General features: G+C 37.9%; 1 protein-coding gene across 1 annotated transcript in view; it reads right to left on the bottom strand.

Moving 5' to 3' along the window:
• Nucleotides 1-23,449, bottom strand: part of TBC1D5 (TBC1 domain family member 5) — a 650,187-nt gene that overhangs the window by 157,588 nt on the left and 469,150 nt on the right. Inside the window, exons 11-13 of the mRNA XM_044678890.1 lie at nucleotides 10,759-10,847; nucleotides 7,949-7,999; nucleotides 7,796-7,865 (exon numbers count right to left, since the gene is read on the bottom strand). Coding sequence (XP_044534825.1) covers nucleotides 7,796-7,865; nucleotides 7,949-7,999; nucleotides 10,759-10,847 — 210 coding nt within the window. The remainder of the gene's footprint in view (nucleotides 1-7,795; nucleotides 7,866-7,948; nucleotides 8,000-10,758; nucleotides 10,848-23,449) is intronic.

The following is a 23,449-nucleotide window of genomic DNA, read 5'->3' as shown; positions in this document are numbered from 1 at the left end:
CTATAGGATTTTTATCTATATGATTTATTTATTTTGTAGGATTTATATCAATAATATAAAAAATAAGAAAATCATTTTTAGGGGACTTAAATAAATTATATCTCTGTAAGAAATAGAATCTTTAATTGTAGAAGTCTGGGGAGGGAATCTATCTTGAATGAACCTGTTAAAAATGTTTAGTTTAATGAAATCAGATCAATTTCTAGTATGAGTAGTATGAATTGTCATTAAATCAATAGCATGTGTAGTCTATTATTCTGATGCTTAATAGGGGCTCTTGTGTGGTCTATTAAAGACTGCAGGCATAAACTGTACATTAAAAATATTTTCCCTTTGCTCAGAATACTTAAGATAAAAATCTCTTAAATTTAAGAAACTAGAAAGTAATGCTGATGATCACTTACATGCTAAACAGCTTAGCTTATCTTCCATTGAAATCATAATGGAAGATAAATGTGATGCAGAATATTCCCTTACCTCCTGGATTTCTTTTCATAACAAAGAATGTTATTTGCATCTGTCAATTATAAATATCTCAAGACATTGAAAGGGGGAGATCTTTAACTATAAAAAGAACCATGAAACTTCCTATTTGCAAACAGTTTAAGTGCATTTAATGAAATGTTTAAAGGTAAGAATCTCAAGAAACAGATTTTCAAACTTAAGAATAATTATCATAATAAAAACATGATGTCATTCTCATGAGTGGTTGGTTTTCTTTGGAAAAGGAACCTTTAGGCCCAACCTGATAATGTTCTCCCTTCAGATATCTATGACTAGAAAGCTAGCTCCCTGAGGAAAGGGCATGTCCCTCCATCTAGAGCTTGCCACACCCTTAACAGCCAGCACAGAGACTGAAAAGGGCAATGCTGCATGTAGACTCTGTCCAGACTGGGTGGATGGAAGCACAATAATTGAATGGGAACAGTTCAAAGTCTGCTCATTTTTATAAACTTCTAAAGAGAAAGGAGTGGATTCATTGAGTGGAAGATCAATAAGCATTTGACCACATACTCCTTTTAGTAGGAAACTTACACATTGACTTTTCTGAGGAATTAATGTGTGTTCAAAAGTTGTTTTATTGCTTCCAATAAAGAGACTGACTCTTTCACTGTATTGTCTGAGCTATGTAAAATAATTTGATGACTTAATGTATACAATAAGAATTAGGTTGATGTGGATGATAGTCTTATATTTAGGAAGATCTGGGGTCTGTCTCTGGTACATATTAGCTGTGTGACTACAAGCAAGTTACTTAATTTATCTATACATCAGGCAATTCTCCAATATTATAAGTCACAGAGTTGTTGCTGAGGCTGGTAGAATTGGTACAAGTTTTATACCAAAAGGGCTATAAATTAAGAAATCACAGGCCTAGATTTTTTTTTAAATGTTACATTACCTCTAAGTATGTCTGTTTGATTCTGTGCCTTTAGTAGTAGTGGTATTTTTGCTTTTTAAAGCTAAAACAAATCCTTTCACAAAAAATTAAATAGTTTTATCTATTTTCATAGAACTAAGTTTGTTGTGATTCATTGACATAATATAAACATCATATACTTTCTAAGTCAATTTACCTAACATGAATATTAATAGCAAGTCACATTACTCATTGCTGAGAAAATAATTGAGCACATTCAGTTTAAACAAAGTTAAAAAATTAAAATACAAAATACTTTGAGAAAGGTCAATTATACATTATAAGTGACTGCTTGAAGTACCTAATACATGAAAATTCACTCAACTGAGCTTTTTCACCCTAAGCAATTTCAAATGGCCTGCCAAGAAGACAACATGGGTGCTGTGACCCATGCATGGCCAACCTGCTGAAGGTCTTCCCTGTTCCATGGACTAGATGGTGACTGAGGTTTCTCCTGGTGTCATTAGGGATCCCAAGCTTTAGGATACTTCTGTGGGGTCACTGGTTCTGGAATTTCCTCTGACAACAGACCAGAGCCCTTTCATGCCTATCCATCCTGGGCTATTCATTAGCCCCCTCCCCATATCTGTCACAGGGGAGCCAGACAGTATGGCACTAGCAAATGGGCTCTCCAGGTCCCCAATACTCTCTCCTTCTCCTTCAATTCCTTTTTTTTTTCATTTTATTAAAATTTTTTTTTTAATATTTTCCCATGCTTTCATGGTTCATGTTCTTTCCCGCCCCCACAAGCCTGCTCCCCCACCCTCCCCATAGCCAACACATAATTCCACTGGGTTTTACATGTATCACTGATCAAGACCTATTTCCATATTATTGATAGTTGCTCTGGAGTGGTCATTTAGAGTCGACATCCCAAATCATGTCCACATCAACACATGTGTTCAAGCAGTTGTTTTTCTTCTGTGTTTCTAGTCCCACAGTTCTTCTTCTGAATGTGGATGGTGTTCTTTCTCACAAGTCCCTGAGTTCTGGGTCATTGCATTGCTGTTTATAGAGAAGTCCACTGCATTCGATTGTACCACAGTATATCAATTTCTGTGTATAAGGTTCTCCTGGATCTGCTCCTTTTGCTCTGCATCAGTTCCTAGAGGTCATTCCAGTTCACATGGAATTCCTCCAGTTCATTATTCCTTTCAGTACAATAGTATTCCATCACCATCAAATACCACAACTTGATTAACCATTCCTCAATTTAGGAACATTTCCTCATTTTCCAATTTTTGGCCACCACAAAGAGTTCAACTATAAATATTTTTGTACAAGTCTTTTCCCCTATGATCTCTTTGGGGTATAAACTCAGCAATGGTATGGCTGGATCAAAGGGCAGCCAGTCTTTTAAAGGCCTTTGGGCATAGTTCCAAATTGCCCTCCAGAATGGTTGGATCAATTCACAACTCCACGAGCAATGTATTAATGTCCCAATTTTGCCACATCCCCTCCAACATTTATTACTTTCCTTTGCTGTCATGTTAGTTAATGCTAGTTATGCTAGGTGTGGGGTGGTACCTGAGAGTTGTTTTGATTTGCATTTCTCTAATTATAAGAGATTTAGAACACATTTTATGTGTTTATTAATAGTTTTGATTTCTTTATCTGAAAATTGCCTATTCATGTCCTTTGCCCATTTATCAATTGGGGAATGGCTTGATTTTTTTTTTACAATTGATTTAGCTCCTTATATATTTGAGTAATTAGACCTTTGTCACAGTTTTTTGTTAAAAAGGTTTTTTCCCAATTTGTTGCTTCCCTTCTAATTTTGGTTGCATTGGTTCTGTTTGTACAAAACTTTTTTAATGTAATCAAAATTATTTATTTTACATTTTGTAATTTTTTCTAACTCTTGCTTGGTTTTAAAATCTTTCCTTTCCCAGAAATCTGACAAGTATACTATTCTGTGTTCACCTAATTTAAATTTCCTTCTTTATATTCAGGTCATTCACCCATTCTTAATTTATAGGTGTAGGGTGTAGGGTGTGAGATGTTCATCTAGACCAGTGGTTCCAAAACTTTTTTGGCCTATCACCCCCTTTCCAGAAAAAATATTACTTAGAGCCCCCTGTCACATAATATCACCGCCCCCTTACAGTTATTCACCACCCCCAAATGCATCTGTGGCCATCACTGCCTCCACTGGATCACTGCAGCATCCACTAGGGGGCAGTGGCACCCACTTTGGGAATCACTGATCTAGACCCAATCTCTCTCATGTTGTTTTCCAATTTTTCCAGCAGTTTTTGTCAAATAGCGGATTTTTGTCCCAAAAGCTGGGATCTTTGGGTTTATCATGAACTGTTTTGCTGAGGTCACTTACTCCAAGTCTATTCCACTGATCCTTCCTTCTGTCTCTTAAAACCACTGCTTTATAGTACAGTTTAAGATCAGGTACTACTAGGCTCTCATCCTTCACATTTTTTTTTCATTATTTCCCTTGATAGTCTTGATATTTTGTTCTTCCAAATGCACGTTGTTAGAGTTTTTTCTAATTCAGTAAAAAAGTTTCTTGGTAGTTTCATAGGTATGCCACTCAATAAGTAAATTTATTTGGGTGGGATGGTCATTTTTATTATATTAGCTCGTCCTACCCTTGAGCAATTAATGTTTTTCCAATTGTTTAGATCTAGTTTTAATTGTGTGGAAAGTGCTTTGTAGTTGTGTTTGGTATAATTCCTGTGTTTGTCTAGGCAGATAGATTCCTAAGTATTTTATATTGTCTAGGGTGATTTTAAATGGTGTTTCTCTTTCTAATTCTTGCTGCTGGGATTTGTTGGAAATATATAGAAATGCTGATGATTTATGTGGGTTTATTTTGTATCCTGCAACTTTGCTAAAGTTGTTGATTATTTCCACTACCTTTTTAGTTGATTCTCTAGGATTTTTTAAGTAGACCATCATATCATCTGCAAAGAGTGATAGCTTGGTCTCCTTGTTGCCTATTTTAATACCTTCATTTTCTTTTTCTTCTCTAATTGCTACTGCTAGTGTTTCTAGTACAATATTAAATAATAGAGGTGAAAATGGGTGTCCTTGTTTCACTCCTGATCTTACTGGGAAGGTTTCTAATTTATCCCCATTGCATATGATGCTTGTTGATGGTTTTAGGTATATACTGTTTATTATTTTTAGGAAAGGACCTTCTATTCCTATACTTTCTAGTGTTTTCAATAGTAATGGGTGTTGTATTTTGTCAAAGGCTTTTTCAGCATCTCTCTCCCTGTAGGTTGCCTTTTCCTCCTGTTCTTTCTCTGGGTTCCCAAGTTGTCACATGCCATAGCTTATGCAAACTCGCAAGGGCTCTCTGACGGATATTCAGTAACACTGGCATAATGTTACTGGCAAAAGCCGAGACTTCTGTTTCACGGAATCTCAGGGTCAGTAAAGATTTGAAGCTTCTCGAAAGACATTCGGGTTACTCTTGTCTTCCAGCTAAACTCTGGGCTCTACATGTGGCCAAGTGGGCAGCCTATTCCCAATACACATATTCTTGGATAAGCCTCAATAGCTAAGGTTCTCAGTCTTGAGTCTGGGACCCTTGTGGCTTCATTTGCTGAAACTTAAGGATCCCTCCTCAGAATAATGTTTTTAAATGCATAAGAGATGAAGAAAAAGAAAAAAACAAAAAATCTCACTTCATGAACTTCAGGTTAAGGATTCTGTCTACATGGGCTGATGATCTGTTTGCAGTTTAGTCTCTCCCCATTCCAGTTCACCCTCCACCTTTGTGCTAAGGTGATTTTATAACTCCAAAGCTCCCTACTGGTCTCAGAATAAAATATTAACTCCTTGCTTGACTAAATAAACCAGTAGCCTTGCTGTTTCTCACATATGACACTTCATCTCCAGTCTCCAGGACTTTGCCTGAAATGCTCTCTCCCAGGGCTTCCCCTGCTGATCCTGGACTTTCTTGAAGGCTCTGCTTCAGCACTGCCTCTTGAGAGTAATCCTTACCTAATCCCTTCATCAGTGAGGGCCCTCCCTCCCTCCTTCCATTATGGTGTAGGTATCACACACACACAGTCTGCATCTACTTAGAGATGCACATGTCTTCTCCCTGAGCAAACACCATCAGTTCCTTTGAAGGCTGCTGCCTTTCAGGTGTTTCTCAGTCATGTCTGACCCTCTGAGACCCCATTCAGAGTTTTCTTGGCAAAGATCCTGGAGTGGTTTTACATTCCTTCTCCAGCTCATTTTACAGATGAGGAAACTGAGGCAAAATGGGTTAAGTGACTTTCCCAGAGTCACCCACCTAGGGGCCTTATATGGGCTCAGGAAAGCTTCTGACTCCAGGCCTGGAGTTCTGTCCCTGCACCACCTTGCTATCCCTTGCAAAAGAGAATTCTTTATTGTCTCTTCTGAGTTAACAGTAACTTAAATTACCTCACTAGATTGGGAGGACAGGATTAACTCTCCTTTGTCCACCTTTTGATTGAGTCAACACAAGCTTTAAATAGGTGGAGAAGCTTACAAATCACTTAGTGGATTCACACCCTCAGAAACTCAATCAGCCAGGATGAGTATTTACTCTCCAGAAGATGGATTTTAGAAAAGTCATACCCTTAGCTGAGAACGTAACCTTCAGAAGGTGAGAAGTCGAACCCACAGACACTGCAGTGTTAGACAATCTGGAAACTACGATTGGCCCCTGTGAAGAGGGGAAGGGACAAAGAGCCTCCTAAAAGCCAAAGAAATCCTTCAGCTTGAGGCAGATGGTCTTTGAGAAGATCGTCTAAAGAGAGTGTCTTCTGGAGATAGTCTTCAAAGGAGCTTCGCTGGAGACTGCAGCTTGGATCGTGAACTTGGAACTCAGCTTCGACTTCTGAACTACTTCATTGGGTGAGTGAAAAAGGCTGACTTCTTTCCTAGTTTCTGGAGAGACTAGTTTCCATCTTGGAGGAGGCTGTGGTGGTTACTCACCACTGCCCCCCTGGCTAAAAACTAATATAGGTATTTTCTCTAACCTCTTTTACATTTCTCTACTTTATTGTTTCCCCTCTATTTTGTAAATAAATTTCTGACTCAAGATATAATAAATATTGGCGACCACATGATTTCCTAAAATTATTGTCCAACTATTAATTTTTCACCTTTACATCCTTAGGAGGCATGGATGGATGTATTCTCATTTGCACCCCTACTCCTTTGCATAATGCCTGTCATATAGCAGGTAATGAATAAATCCCTACTGACCAATATTATCCTATGACCAGTTCAACACTTTTAAACTCCTTGATGGCAAAGACAGAAGGTAACAAACATTCGGGTACTGACTCTCTTTAGTCAAACTAGAATGCAATCAAATCAAAATGTGCCCTGATTGCCAATAAGCAACCAGTAAAGTAATAACTGACCAAACCATGTGCTGAATTACAAAATAAATAGCAAAAGATACTGATGACTTTAGATGTATCAACTAATAGTGATGCTAGAACTTCCTACATCACTAAAATTATGTTAGGCAAAGTGATGGCAATGTAGCAATTGTATTAACTCAGTTGGATAAAAATAATACAATAAATGCACTTAAATTAATTTATTAAGTAGACAAATCTATAAGTAACTATCAAGTGCCTACTATGTCAAATGCTTCAGTATGCTTGGGTAGAATAAAAATTCATCAAAATGCAATTAAACAGGGAGCAGGTAGGCAGCTCAGTGGATAGAGAAGGGAAGTCCTGGGTTCAGATCTGGCCTCAGACACTTCCCAGCTGGATGGCTCTGGGGTGAGTCACTTAATCCCAGTTGCCCAGCCCATACTGCTCTTCTGCCTTGGAACCAACACACAGTACTGATTCGAAGACAGAAAGTAAAGAGTTTTTTGAAAAATGCAATGAAGCTTAGATGTTCAGTATACTCTAATATTTTTCATGGAAATCTCTGCCCTAAGTAACTATTGTCTAAAACACTAAATGAAACCTTTTATGTTGTACACTGACATTCCCATATGACACTGAGCATGTAGTATGTTTGTTCACTGTCTTTTTTGGAATACCACTTGGATACTGATGCCTCGGGTATTTATTTTGCTTCATTAATTTTGTGGGAGAATATCAACCTTGCTTATTAATGCCAAAAACCCTCTAGTTCAGTGATGGGCAAACATTTTAAAAGGGGGGCCAAAGGAAAGGAAATGCTCATCTGTCTGTCTGTTTCTAAGGCAACTCTTTCAAAGTTTCATTGTATTGTATCCTACTCATTGTATTTGTCAGATTAGGAATAATGTCAGAAGAATAGAACATTTCAGGGGCCCCATCTGGCCCATGGCTGCAGTTTGCCCATCACTGCTCTAAGATCACCCTTCAAAGTTTAAGATGGGAATCAGTGGAAAATGAATATTGTAAAGATTTTTAAGGAATTCACCTTTTGACCATCATGCTCAAAAGTCGAAAACCAGGGCTCAGCAGTTTGCATAAGATGTGAAAACATTGCACTAAAAGGGAAAAGGAAAATAGTTATTAATTGTTATAATAGAAGTTTTTGAAAAGAATGTGTCAAAATGGTTTTTATACTTACTAGGCATCATGCTCCAAGTACTCTGGATTCAAAAGAGCTTTCATTTCCTCACTTTAAAAAACAAAACAAAACAAAACAAAACAAAACATAAGTGACCAATCAAAATTTGTATGTGGGTCTGCATTCTGCATGTATATAGAAAAAAACCATATTCCTCCATACAGTTCAAATGAGAAAAATTAGCCTTCTTAAATGAAAAAAGAAACCCTATTGAATAAATAAAGTCTTTCCTTTTTATTAAGATCAAAAACAAATTAGTTGACTTGTCTACACTACAATGAAGCAGCTATCTTATTATTCCAAATAACAAATTACTGGATGTCGCAATTGATACCTAGACTATGCTTGATCTAGAATAATTGATTACTCTACAATCTATCACTGTTTTTCCAAAATGAAAAAAAAAATATTGTTCCTGGTCGTATTTGCAGTATCAAAACATTAATTCATTTTGCTTTAATAGCTTCTTTTTAATTGTATTTTAACAGCAATTAATCAGTGACAGTCTTTCTTATCAATCTAGTCTACAATATTACTTAACTTTTTTGATGGATGGAGCCTATTGATATCAGAGCATTTTTTTCCCCTGGCAATGAACTATCTTTTATTTCTAAATGAAGTAAATTCTGTACACAATATTTTGGGATCTATAATTTTTTACAACAAAAGCATGCAAAACCAATTTACTCCAATAATCATGCTGACAGTTTCAAAAGAAATTTTATGCAGAAATTAAAGTTAAAATTGTTGAGATTTTAAAATATAGGAAGATTTAAAATGTAAACATATTATTTGACTGGAAGCTAAAGGCAAATATGATCAGTAAAACTTACTGGATTAAAAGAGAGATAATGTTATGTAAAATATAGATAAGACACTTATAATCTGGTGGGAGTATAGGAAGATCAAATTAAAAAAGAGCTATGGCATAAGGCAAACTGAGATAAGTAAAAAAAAAGGAGAAATTCAAATAAATTGCAGGAAAAGTTTTAAGAAAAGGAAAGGAAATCATCCCTTTCACAGGGTAGGGAGGGAAAGAGACAAGAGGAATTGGGTGGGGATTCCTCAGGTTTGGCCATGAAAGAAGAAAAACTCCAGATTAGGAGAGGGGTAGGGGGAGCTGCAGGGTCAGAATGAGAGTGGGGGATCTGGATTCATCAAGCTGGACTAGAACTTTGAATAAGAGAGAGACCTGCAGCAGCAGACTGGTTTTAGCTAGGAAAAGAGTTCCTAAAACACACATTTCTAGTAAATTAATAAAATGGGAGAAAAAACAAGTGAAGTGCTCTGAATTCATTTTTCTATTGGTTAAATATGGATTCCCTCTATTCCAGATTATTCACCATCATTTCTCTCTCCCCTTCCTTCTTCCTTGCTCTCTTCTCTCAAGAGCTGGAGTTGGCCTGCAAGGGCTGGATGACCATTTCTCAGGAATGTTCCAGAAAGTCTTCTTGATCACATACTGTGGTCTGCTGAGTCATTTTTCAGCTGTATCAGAGTGTGACCCCATTTGGGCTCTCTTGGCAGAGACACTGGAGTGGTTTGTCATTTCCTTTTCTAGCTCATTTTACAGAAGACAAAACTGATGCAATCAGGATTCAGTGATTTGTCCATGGTCACACAGCTAGTAAGTGTCTGGGGCCAGAATTGAGCTTTGGAAGATGAGTCTTCCCGACTACAGACCTGGTGCTTCACCCACCAGACCACCAGGCTGACCCGTACTGTGGACTAACTGGTCCCCTAGTTTGCTTCTGTCACTGAGATGCTGGGAGTCTTGGCTGATCCCACCTTCCATCTAGCTGGTTTATCTCAGCCTATACATTAGCGTAATGTGTTTGTTTTACTGAGTGACAAAGTTACTCAATATTTTCCTTAAACTAAATGATCTTTGAATTATTTCCTGTTTGGGGCTATCTTTGTCATGGTTCCTTTCCATTAGTGGGAGGGACATTTCATTTCAACTTAGTTTTCATTTAGCAAATTAGGTCAGACAGATTTGGAAAATAGAGAGTTGGAGTTCTAGAGCTGTTTATGGGAAGAAGCACACAGGGATTTGCATCTTTATCTCATCTTTAAGGCAGATTTCTTGTGAGTGGCTTCACCAATGTGTTTATCTTCCTTTGGAGTATTATCTCAAAACATTGGCCAAACTAGCTTATTTGCTTCAACTTTCCTCTGGGTCCTTGTTCTTGATGTTTCTAATATATCCCTGGAAAGCCTAGCAGTAACAACAATCCCTTGTTGGGTACCAATTTGCATTATGATTATTGGGTATAATCCTATTAGACTTTAAACTCACAAGTTCTTATTTTATTTCTGTATTGCCCCTAGGGTTTAACAACACTCTGCACACAGTAGGCAAATGTTATTTCTGGCAGTTAAAGTCCAGGATCTCTTTGCTTATTGCTCCCAATTTACCATAAAAATTAAGGGAAATGAGAGAATTCACAAAGTTCTAGACAAATTTCTAAGAAAACATCTGCTAAGCATGCTTAAAGGCAGCAATGAAAGAAAAATTTCAAAGGATACATTATGAAATAATAAATTAATTTCCACAGAATAGGCTACTACCAACATGGGCTTTGGAATCTTGGTTAAGCTATCCTAGGATTAAAATTGTGGACAATGAAAAAGACTATTTAATGAATGGACTCCATCTTATTGGTTCTTTTTATTTACATGTCTAGAAGTTACTAATTTAATATCCCCTTTATTATAAAGGTCATTGATTGGGAGAATAAAGGGATAGGGCGGTTATAACGGGATTGGAAATACAGCTGGACAATAAACAGTAACTAATGAAGACTTGCCTTGGCCGTGCAGCTTCACTGGCATGTAGGAAGGCTTGGTGGTCACAATGGAGGATAAAGACTATCGGTGCTAACAGCTCGTGCATACCCTGAGACATGAGGAAAAAAAATGAGAAAAAGATGTTGAATCCATTGGATTACAACACACCACAAAGATGTATTTCTATAATGTGCAATAGCTAGTGACATTACCATATACTATGAAAGAAGAAAAAATCATATAGCATCAAAAAAAGTTGTCTTCTTTTTACAAACTGTCAATTCCAAGTGAACCAAGGCATTTATTCTTCAAGATACAGCGAGCGGGTTTCTTTTAAATGACACAGCAGACAATAAATTGGCATGGTAGACAACCTTGCACCTGTCAGTTGCTACAAGAACTATGTTCATAAATATGAATTTCATTTATGCAAATTACAATCATGAGCTTCAGTAGAAAGATCTGCAGTAAGAAGGGGAACAGAGAAAAGTAGACTGGAGGAAATTACCCCCAATGTTTTCATTGTATGATGGTTCAGAATTAGGATGTCAGTGGCTTTTAAGAAAAGCTGAAGTCAGCTAGCTTTGAATGTTAGAGAATGAAAGGTCCATACCTTATAAAGGTATAACAAAAGAAACAAAGGTTTTAAAAATACAGCTTTCATTATATTTGTTGCAAAATATTTTTTAAAAAGCAAGATAATTTTTTCTGACAAATCAAAGGTCTTAGAATAAATTTCATTTAGTAATTTTATCAATATAATTCACTGCTGAACTTATATTGCGACTTACTAGTCCTGAAGATTAATTGAATATAACTAAGCAACAATATTTAATATTACATATACTTAAGTTCATTTTTCTGAGCATAGCTAAATAGTCTTGCACTTGAATTTTCTAAATAACCTCATTACCACCTTTCACAGGCCAAAATCCTCATATTTTGGATATTTTTCATGGACATCTTGGCTGGCTTCTAAAACAATGGTTAATAAACATAATTTTACTTTACCTTAATGACTCAGAATCCTTGTCATGATTATCAATTAACAAACTTTTTTATTTCAGTGATATAGTCTCATGGACTATTTAGACATATAAGCATATTTTCTACACTAAATGTCCAGATATTTCTGTGCTACTTGAGTCCTTAGTTCTTTTTAATTCTAGCTTTCGCAAGTTTGCATTCTTTCTGACAATCATGCTGGCCTGCCAGACATTCACTAACATCCCATCTGACTTTTGTGACTTTACATGCTGGTTCCATGTTTCTAGAATCACTTCTCTCCTCAGTTTCATTTCTTAGAATCCTGGGCTTTTGGCAAAGATCAGTTCTGGGGCTTCCTTGAACACCAAGTTTTATTGATCTCCCCATTTGTAGGAGTTCTATACACAAGTAATATCCCATTCATCAAATGGATCCAGCAGGATTAGGTATTCAGGAGTTGGCACCCTTCGCCAATCTTCCTTCCAATGTTTGCTTTCCTGTCCCTGGCTGATCCCTGATGCTCCGCCTCCCTTCATTTACAGTCTTCTGTGAGAAGAGAAGAATCATTGGGTCTACCAGGCTCCTGTTGAATCATCAGTCTCTCATTCCATTGCACCAATCTCCTATTTTTGTGGTGAGGGAAGGAAACACCATTCTGTCACTCCCAGCTCCTATGTGGTCTCCAGACTTCCTCAGAAAGAGGGAAAAAGCCACACCATCATGCATCAGTCTCCTATCTTTGGAGAAGGGGTTGATAATGCCATTCCATTGGGACAGGTTTTTTGCCTAATCTCCTGCTAGGTGGCACAGCGGATAGAGCTCTAGGTTTAGAGTCAGGAAGTCCTGAGTTTAAATGTGACCTTAGATATCTACTAGCTGGATAACCCTGGACAAGTCACTTAACCTCTGTTTGCCTCAGTATCTTAATCTATAAAATGGAGATAATAAAAGTACCAACTTCCCAAGGTTATGGTAAGGATCAAATGAGATAATAATTATAATAGCACTTATCACAGGGCCTGATATATAGTAAGTGCTATATAAATGTTAGCAGTTGTTATGATGATAATAACGATAATAATTCACCAACTGTTAAACAAGAAAATAATAGCAGCAACTTCTCAAGGGTTGTAGTGAGAATCAAATGAGATACAGTTTGTAAAGACTCTTAGCACAGTGCCTGGTACATAGGAGCTAGCTCCCCAATAAATGTCTTTTGCTGAAAGAGTTTAAACTGGAATGACCAACAAGACGGGGGACCAGGTGTTTTCTTCAATCCTCACAAACTCTCAAAACTCATCAGTGTAAAAATTATATGCAAGAGGTAAAGTAACTGTAGCTGTCTCTGCAGGTCAAGAAAATTATTATCTTTTCCACTTCCCTTTAATCTACCCCTTTTTTTTTTTTAAACCCTTGTACTTCGGTGTATTGTCTCATAGGTGGAAGAGTGGTAAGGGTGGGCAATGGGGGTCAAGTGACTTGCCCAGGGTCACACAGCTGGGAAGTGATTTAATCTACCCTTTTGATTACAATGTTCAGCCTGTAGGAAAATATAAGTAAGGTAATGGGGTCACCAGGGATATTATAATAAACTAAGTGGTTTGTGGGAACACACTCTAGGATTTATGAGAGACTGGACCAGGGTGGAAGAGACCAGAGTTTACTGGATTTCCACAGGAATGGCAGTTGATCTTAACTGTCACCCAGCTTCCACTAGACCAGAGTATAGTAACAGGCTAACAAAGTAAAAGGGACTTAACAGCTTTAATTATGTTAGACTAAAAGGTGGGAAAGGATTTCTATACTTAAAATCTAAAGGATAAAACCACAGGGCAATGGGAGGACTTATTCTACTCTTATCTAAGTGATCTAAACTAACAGGGCCCAAGGAGCTATAAATGGAGTCTCTGGGTTTCTGCCTCAAACCTGGAACCTGCCAGGCTTGAGTACAGCTAGGACTTTGTGGCTTTGGGATTCTCACTGCAATCCACTGATGATCTCTGGATGCCAGGAGTCAAGATGATCTTAGGTACCAGGTAGAGAGGGTTCTGCTTGAAGCACTGTCCTCCAGTATTCAAACTTCTCCTCCTCTCTTGGCTTTTTTTTTCCTAGATTTGTCCTTTTCTTAGATGCCACACCACACAGGATCCCAGGGGAAATCAGGAAGCAGGATGTCCTTTGCTCTGAGGTCTCCCAGGCTGGCAACAGATTTGCCCACCACTAATGGAGTCCACACTCAGGGCACAGACAGACTTCCTCCTCCTTCATTCCAACCTGGAATTCCTAGCTCCAGCTCCTTCCTGCTAGGTACATCCTAATCAATACATAATCAATACATAATCAATACCTAATCTAATCTTCCTCACAACAAGCCTCTACAAGAAACTCTTGAGGTTTTTGCCCAGTTAGGAACTTATAGAGCTCCGGATTACCTCCTTCTTCTTACGTGGCTTGGAATTTTCTTTTTTTTCAGGACTATTAGGTCACAACAAGCTTCCCAAAGGAGAATGAAGGCCAACATGCAAATTCAATTGAACCATGTCATGCATTACTTCCATGGTAAAATGACAAAGGAAGATTCTCCCCGAAACTTGTCTGATTTTTGCAAACTTGTTTCTCCTGAAATAGAGATGACAGGTCCCTCTACTATATCTCAGGTGCAGAACCTCCTCTCTCCTACTCTGGACCACCTTGCTCATGCTCTGCAACTCCTGGCTAACCTTACCTCCCCACAGTCAACTTCTCAGAAACCACAACCATGAAATGATTCCTGTTGTGTCATCTGAAATTGTTATAAGCCCTGGAAGACTACAACTACCAGGACTCTCTCTCTGCTACAACTTCCCCTGACAACTCCCACTTCATTTGTGGGAGGTGTCAGAGAAAGTATAAAAGAGAAAGTTTGGCACCTTTTCTTGGTCTCTACCCAGTGCCCTGCTCCCGCCAGCCTGAGGCTCTACCCTGAGCTCTCACTAGGTCTCTGGACCCTGGAAGCTTAGCTCTCTCTCCCCTGGAATGCTCTGCTCTCGCCAGCCAGAGGCTGAGCCCTGTAGAACTGTCTCTTGATGACTTTTTCCCTTTCTTCCTATCTCCTAGTTTTCCCTAGACCTTCCCTTTCCTAATCTAAATAAAACATAACTATTCAAAACCCTAAAGTTGCTCTTTGATCCTTTATTTGAGCCCCTGAAGGGCTCTGGTAAATTTCCCCTACTGGGGCTGGGGACTGCTATCTTCCTTTCCCTTCCTATACCTTCCTCTCACCTTTCTCCCATCCATCCTATCCTCCTACCTTACTCCCTTCCCTTTCCCTTCACACTGTGAAGACCTTTTCCTCTTAAGGGAATTGTCCACAATAGGACATGATGGGGATGTGGTTACATTAAAACATCATACACTTTTCATGCCTCAGGATATAAAGGAATTAAAATAAGATTGTCCTAATTACGAGGAAGAGCCAATAGCAGTAATAAAATAGATGGATGATATTTCTTTTCACTATGACCCTTCTTATAAAGATGTAGAAAAATTGCTCCAGGCTTTCCTAAGGGAACGTGAGAGGAATAAAATTATCTCTCATGTTAACAAAGCCCAAGGATGCAAGGCAGTACACTGGCCATCTGAAGATCCTCAATGGCAGTATAACAACCCCAAAGAATATTCAGACTTACGTCTTGCTAGGGAGGCCATTCTCAAAGCAATGGGAGATTGCACCTTGAAGCCACATGACTGGGCCATATTTAAAGGTCTTATCCAATCTGATGATGAGACACCCTTCCAATTCATGGACAGGCTCATTGAGCTGGGAGGGAGATACATGGAACTTGACTTTTCTATTGAAAAGTATATAAAGCAAATAAGGGAACAATTTGTCAACTCTTGTAGAGAGATCCAAGATTACTTTAGAACACATTGCCCTAAATGGCCTGAAATGGACCTTGATGAATTAAGGAGAACTGCTGTTTATGTCTAACAGTCATAAAGAAAAACAGGAAGAGAATAATAGCTTAATGGAAAATGTTTCAAAAGAAACTAGACTCTGTAAGTGATAAAATTGATAAACAACAAAGAGGGCATGATACTCAACCAATGGTAATTGCCCCTCTCCAAGAATCTAACTATTGATCCCTTACTTGCCACATCTGTGAGAAGGGCTATACAATGATAAACTGTAGAAATTTGTTAAGAATAATCAGAACACAGTTGAATAATAACTATGGAAATAATTATAGGAATAATCATTATAATAATGATTTCAGGATTCTCAACTTTAGGACTGAGAACAAATCAAGGGATATGGATCAGGCAATTGATAACTCATACCAAATGACTCCACAGCAGTATATCTTAAGCAGAGCTCATCCCCAAAATACCCAGCGTGCTATTGCCCCTCAAGAAGGAGCCCAAGGAATTACCCAAAGATTATGAAGGTGTACAGGGTGGGGAGGGGAGAAGTTTGGGGCACAGGAATCAAAGGATACAATCTTTGATTTTCCAGACCCTGATGCCTTATTACCCATTGTCCCCAACCACTGCCCTCCCCATACTGATGAACCCCATGTAACATTAAAGGTTGGTAAAAACTATTATAACTGTCTTTTGGACACTAGAGCTTCCAGGTCTGTATTGAAGAGTACACCTGATCCATACTGCAATTCCATAGGATCAATAAATGTAGGGAGGGTATCAGGGACACTCCTAAAAGTTCAAAAACTTTCCCCCAGGATGGTGTCTGTAGGACCCTTGAATGTGGATCATTCTTTCCTCTTGATGCCTGGCTCCCCTATAAATTTTCTGGGGAGAGATCTTTTATGCAAGTTTAAAGCCATAATAATTTGCTCTCCAGATGGCTCTATGTCACTGGAATTGCCTGAGGAATCCTTAACTTTGTTTCCTATAGTTTCAGATAGTCATGAGATGAAGGAGTCTCCCACTTTTGAAATCCCAACTGATATACCTGAGTCTCTCTGGGCCACATCATTTTCTAATGTTGGTCTACTTAAATCAGCTGTCACCATCCAAATTAAAACTAAATCTAGCCCACCTCCTTCCATTCCTCAGTATCCTCTCTCCAAGGAGGCAATAGAGGGCATTACCCCAGGGATAAATTCACTAATTGACCAAGTCACCATAATTCCCTGTAAATCTGTATCCAATACGCCTATCCTGCCTGCTAAAAAGCCAAAATTGGGGCCCGATGGAAAGTATCTCTATTGATTCGCCCAGGATTTGAGGGCCGTGAGCAATCACGTTATAAAGAGATACCCTGTAATTTCCAAAATAAACATTATCATTTCTTCTCTTCCTAGAACAGCTACATACTTTACAGTAGTAGACTTGTGCTCAGCATTATTTTCCATACCTATACATGAGGATTCCAGGCATATCTTTGCTTTCACCTGGAATGGTTCCAAGAGGACCTGGGCTCTTTTGCCTCAAGGGTTTGTGGAAAGCCCTACATTGTTCACACAATTCTTAACTGCTAATACAGATACTATTAAATTTAAATACAGCTGTTTAATCCAATATATGGATGATTTGTTCTTGGCCTCACCAAATGCTGAGGCATGCCAAGAGGACAGCAAGCATCTCCTTTTGGAGCGACATAACAGGCCACAAGGTCTTCAAAGATAAAGTTCAGTGGTGTCTCCCCAAAGTGCAATATTTAGATTTTAACTGCTGGGTCTCATTTAATTTCTCCAAAACATATTGAAAGTATACAAAAATTAAGTGCTCCAACCACTAAAAAACAATTGAGGGTGATTCTTGGAGCATCAGGATTTTGTTGGCAGTGGATCCCTTGCTACAGGGAAATCACTAAGCCCCTTGTATCACTCACAAAAAATACAGTCCCTGAACCACTTAAATTGGAAAAGGAACACCAAACAACTCTTTCAAATTTAAAACAGGCTATCTTGTCTGCCCCTACTCTAGGCAACCCAAATTATGACAATTTACTTTATATGTCCATGAAAGGAAAGGGGTAGCTTCAAGTGTTCTAACTCAACTTTGGGGACCTGCTCAATGCCCGGTTGCCTATTATTCAGCCCAGCTTGACCCAGTAGCTTCAGAAGCATCACCATGCCTTAGAGGAGTAGCAGCCACAGCTTTATTAGTAACTAAATCTGCTGATCTGGCACTAGGATGCCCTCTGACCATAATGTGCCCACACAAGGTCAAAGTATTATTATTAAGACATAGGACTCAGGCATTTACTGATCAAAGGATTACAAGATACAAGATAACCCTATTTAATAATGAACATATCACATTAAAAAGTTGTGGAGTTCTTAATTCTGCAACCTTGCTCCCTGGTTTGACAACTTCCGGAGAATCTTTACATGACTGTACATCTTTAGTGTCCACTGTTGATAAACCTCGTAATGATTTACTGGACACCTCTGGATAATTCATATTTAATATTATTTATAGATGGTTCTTCTTTTATGAGAGATAGTGTGCACTATACAGGAGCTGCAGCTCAAGCAGACCCCTTAGACTTCTCGCTTCATGATTTGAACCCAGGTGATAATGTGTACATAAGGAATTTCAAACATATTGGGTCAACTGAACCTGCTTATGATGGACCAGTCCAGGTCTTATTAAGTACACCAAAAACCATTAAATTTGGAGAAAGGGACTCGTGGATTCATTGTAGTCATGTGAAATGAGTACCCTCTATTGATAATGAATAATTTTCTGTACTATTTATAATTGCCTGTACCTATTATATTTGATTATGGATTATATTTGACTATTGTGATAAGAATGCCCTATTGCTGGATTTGCACTATTTTGCTGCACTTTATTTGATTGATTCTTGTACTTGAACGATACATATACTACCTCACAACAGAATATCTGTATTAGTGATCAACATTGACCTAATGTGCTTTTCAAAACATTTTGTGCCTTTTGTCATTCCTTTTGTATTTTCTTGAATGTATTATTATTTTATATACCTCGTTTGCACTCACATCACTTTATCTACCTCATTTGCACTCACACTGTGGATCATGGCAAGTTAAGGAGGAAATGAATCTTATTTTTGGAAATTAAGCTCTATACTTTACCTCTGTGATTGTAAAACTACACATTTTTAATATTTTTGTTTTTTGGTTTTTCTTCCTACATGTGCAATACAGTATTTGACTTGTTTTTCCCCTCATTTTTTTTACATTTGAAGTACATCACCAGTATTAAATGGATTTTTGAAATAGATTAAGCTAAGATGTCCATTTGCCTAGTATATAAATGTATACTCCTAAAGTTTCGGACTATGGAAACCTGCCACTATTTATTTAATTATTATGAGACTTTGCTTGATGAATATGTCTAATCCAAGGAGAATTGGACCACAAAGGAGCACAGAAGTTGACTTGTGGAGTGCCAAACAAGCACAAAAATGGAAAAGAGACCAAACCAATCCTACAGGGATTGATGACATTCTACACAAAGAGCACAAAGATTTGATCATGTGTGAGACCTGAGGTTGTGATGCTTAACATATGTTAAGATGCAGGATTTCCTTGTACTACACTCTATATCAAGTACCCAACATCAAATTTTCTGGCTCCATTATTTCTGAAAGTGAAGAAAAGGATTGAACTAGGAAATGCAATTTCCCATTTATTTTGAGATCTAGTCTCTTTTTCTATTTCTTTCATGATGTGACAACTTTCTATAGTCCAGGCTGCTAAATCGGGTTAGTGAGTGATTGTTGTTGCAAAGCTTATAGGACATGGATCACTGCGAGAACCTGTTGTAATTTTGTAAATTTTTTTTTCTTTTTCCTAGAATTTTTCTTTCTTCACATTTTAAATATTCTATATTTCCCTCAGAGGTTATTTTTCCTTTTTTATTATATCTTTGGACTCTGATATAATATCTTTGGACTCTGTTTTTGATAATTGATTCATGTACCTTATGACTTGATCATGTATTCCTATGTGATTCTTATGTGTATGCCTGTATCTACCTCTTCAGGGGGAAATATATAGTTATTATCCTGAGGGGGATATATTATTGCTGTGAATTTGGATTCGAATTTGACCCTAATTTAGAACAGAAGACTATCTCCCAGAATCCAGAAGGCTCCATGAAGATGCCTGTAGAGCCCACACATTGCACCAGAAGATCCAGGGTGAACTTCGAGACATGGCGAATTTGAACTTTGGTGGGGTTGAATGTATCTATCTATCTATCTATCTATCTATCTATCTATCTATCTATTTATTTAGTTTTTAGCCCTTGTACTTCGGTGTATTGTCTCATAGGTGGAAGATTGGTAAGGGTGGGCAATGGGGGTCAAGTGACTTGTCCAGGGTCACACAGCTGGGAAGTGTCTGAGGCCAGATTTGAACCTAGGACCTCCTGTCTCTAGGTCTGACTCTCACTCCACTGAGCTACCCAGCTGCCCCCTTGAATGTATTTATTTTGAATGGATACTCTTATGCCAAAAAGGGGACTGCCCCCTAAATGGCTTTTTGTCAGTGCACTTAACATTGGTTTTATTATTTCTCCCTTTTATTTTCCTTTTATTTCTGAATCACTGTGAATTTAATTATTTAATTAAATAATTTATTTAATTAAATAATTGTAAAAATTAAATAATTTGATTATGTTTTCATGATCCATTGGGGAAACTGGGATCACAGGGGGAATGTAAAGTTGGAAGATCTTGAACCTCTGAAACTACATTATCCAAACTTCCTTTCTGTATTGACCCATAATTCCCTTTTCCTTGCGTATACATAAGGGGTGATGCTGTCTGTATTTAATTTGGGTTGGCTCCTTTTCTCTCTCTCTCTCTCTCTCTCTCTCTCTCTCTCTCATGGATGGTGTGGTGAGTGGGAAAGGTTCCCAGCATTTCTTTAGCTCTCTAATTTAATATTAATAAATCCTTATAAATATCATACTTTGGAGGCATTGAATATTAATTTTAAAACCTACATACCACAGACAACAGAAACACAAGGAAGATAAAATAAAAATTATTTGGCACCTAAGCTATCAATTAATCAATAAATTGTTGAACTCCTACAATATGCCAGAAATAGCACAAAGTTCTAAGAATACAGAAGAGGGCAAAGTCTCTGCTCTCCAAAAGACTAGAATCTAATGGGGGAGGCAATATGCAAACAAATATATACAATGTATGCTATCCTAAGGATAAAATGTGAAGTAATTAAGAGAGGAAAGGCACTGGAATGTAGAGGGATTGGGAAAAGCTTTCAGTAAAAAATGGGATTTTAGTTGGGACTTAAAAGGAGGCCAGTTGAAACAGTGGAACCAGCTGGATGGCTCAGTGGATAAAGCACCAGGCCCAGAGTCATGAAGATTTGAGTTCAAATCCTTCATCAGACACTTACTAGCTGGGTGACCTTTGGCAAGTCTTAACTTAACCTCTGTTTGCCTTGCTGTTCATCCTTCATTGTCAGTCTTACTCTCTTCCAGAGTCACTGAATTCTAGAGGCAATACACAATAGTCAGGATGACTGGTGATGGCCCAGGGTGCAGTGGATGACCTGGGCAGGCTCTCAAGAACTCTGCAGCCTCTGCTTCAGCTGCCTTCATGGCTGGCAGAACAAACCATTTTCCTCTGCCCGTTGTGCTGGAGGAAGTCTTCACATGCTTGGGGTAGACATCCCTCCCTACTTCAATGAAGGGTTGAAAGGCTATCATTTATCCCTCACTCTATGCTGAGCCTATCTACAGAGATGGTCCTCCTGGGCTCTTGCACATGCTATAGGTTCTAGGAGTCATGGGTGAGAGTTGGGTCATTAGCAGACACCAAAGGTGGATGAGTAGCCCTGAAAGGGCTTGTCAAGACCTCCTAGGAGAGGCACCAGTCCTCCTTGTCCACTCTTTAAACCCCTTAATCCACTGGAGGAGGAAATGACAAAACCCTCCAATATCTTTGCTGAGAACATCCCCAGTATAGTATGCTCAAGGAAGTGTCAGAAACAAGTGAATGACTGAATAACACAAAGGAGGATGGGGGTGGGATGGGGTCTGTCACTAGACTACTCAGAGGAGAGAGTGTTCCAAACAGGTAGCATAGCTAGAGAACATGCCTGGAACAGAGATGGAACAGCCAGGAAGCCCCAGGGAATTAAGATGTAAGGAACCTGAAGACTGGCGAGGTAGGAGAGGAAAAGCTGCTCACTTCTCTGCCAGAATAATGCTTTTCGGTGTTCTTTGCTGGCTCTTTCTAGGTCAGGTCCACTAACTGTTGAGTATCTCTAAAGCTCTGTGTGAGTTCCCTTTTCTTTTTTTCTCTATGCCATCTCATCAGTTCCCACAGATATAATTATCAACACTAGGCAAAACTTTCTAACATCTACATTTTTAGTTCTTATCTCTCTTCTAAGCCTCAATCTCATGTTTCTACTTGAATGTAAAACATTTCAGCCTGGAAAGCTTGGAAGCATCTCAAACTCAACTGCTCTGAAACAAGAGTCATCTTTTATTTATTTATTTGTTGTTTTCCTGAACTCCTTTTCCCCTCAATCCATTATCACTTCCAAATACCAAGTAGGTCACAATAAAACAACTGTGTATGAAATTGCCAATCTCTATTCTGGACTACTTCCTTAAAGAAAAAGTATATAATGAATTTAACCTATTATTTTTAAAAACTCTATTGCAATGATAGGTAGAGGCCTAGATTAATATTGTGGCTATGGGAATATGGAAAAGGGAATAAATATCACATATAGCATTTCTTAATTTTTAAAAATTTTAATTTTAATGTGCTAGGCAGTAGCACTACAAATACAAATAACAGGGACAGTTAGGTGGCTCCATGTCCTAGAGATGGGAGGTCCTAAGTTCAAATGAGATTCTAGACACTTCCTTAGCTGTGTGAACCTGGACAAATCACTCAATGCCCAGCCATTACTGCTCTTCTACCTTGAAAATGATATTTGTGTCACTTATAAGAAGGAAGGAAAGGGTTTAAAAAATACAAATAATGCAACTAATACTTTTGAGGAGATTCTTTATCTCTCTGAACAGCTGCTATCCTTCAAGAATGCAAATAAGACAAGGATAAGAAATATATAAGCAAAGAAGAAATTAAGGTCATGGGTGTAAATAGGTCACTAAATGGGAATTCAACATGAAAGCAAAATTGATTATAGTAAAAGATGCCTGCCTCTAACATGAAAAGCAAATATTTATATTATTTTCAAATCACTGCCTTTTCATTCACTTGTGGTTCTAAAGAGGGAATAAAAAGAAGAGACTAAATACAATGAACTGAATTATTATTATTATTTTAAAAATTTTAATTTTTAATATTTTCCCCTAGTTACCTATTTCATGTTCTTTCCCTCTCCCCCAAGCCACCTAACCCACCTTAGATGATGCACAATTCCACTGGTTTTTACACATATCATTGATCAAGGCCTATGAATTACTATTTTTAATGAACTAGCTTACAATAATTCCTTGACCAAAATGTATAATTAAGTTTTCTAAGTTTTCTAAGGATGATACATGAGTTTGACACTAATGGTTATTTCTTATACACCCTTATAAAGAATATTCACTGAAAATGTGAAGCAGAATTTTTAAGTGATTGCTAAGAATAAGGAAGACTGATTTCTACTCTTCAAGTTTATTAAATGTTAATAGGAAAAGAAGGTACTATTTTAATTATATGAATAGTTCTTCTCTCTATGTATCAGTTCATATGTATTTCTATAGGATTTTCTAGGCTTA

This window comes from Gracilinanus agilis, chromosome 5 (assembly GCF_016433145.1).
Source record: "Gracilinanus agilis isolate LMUSP501 chromosome 5, AgileGrace, whole genome shotgun sequence".
Classification (NCBI taxonomy): domain Eukaryota; kingdom Metazoa; phylum Chordata; class Mammalia; order Didelphimorphia; family Didelphidae; genus Gracilinanus; species Gracilinanus agilis.
The sequence above is the reverse complement of the archived record's forward strand: the minus strand, read 5'-3'. Positions and strand labels throughout refer to the sequence as shown.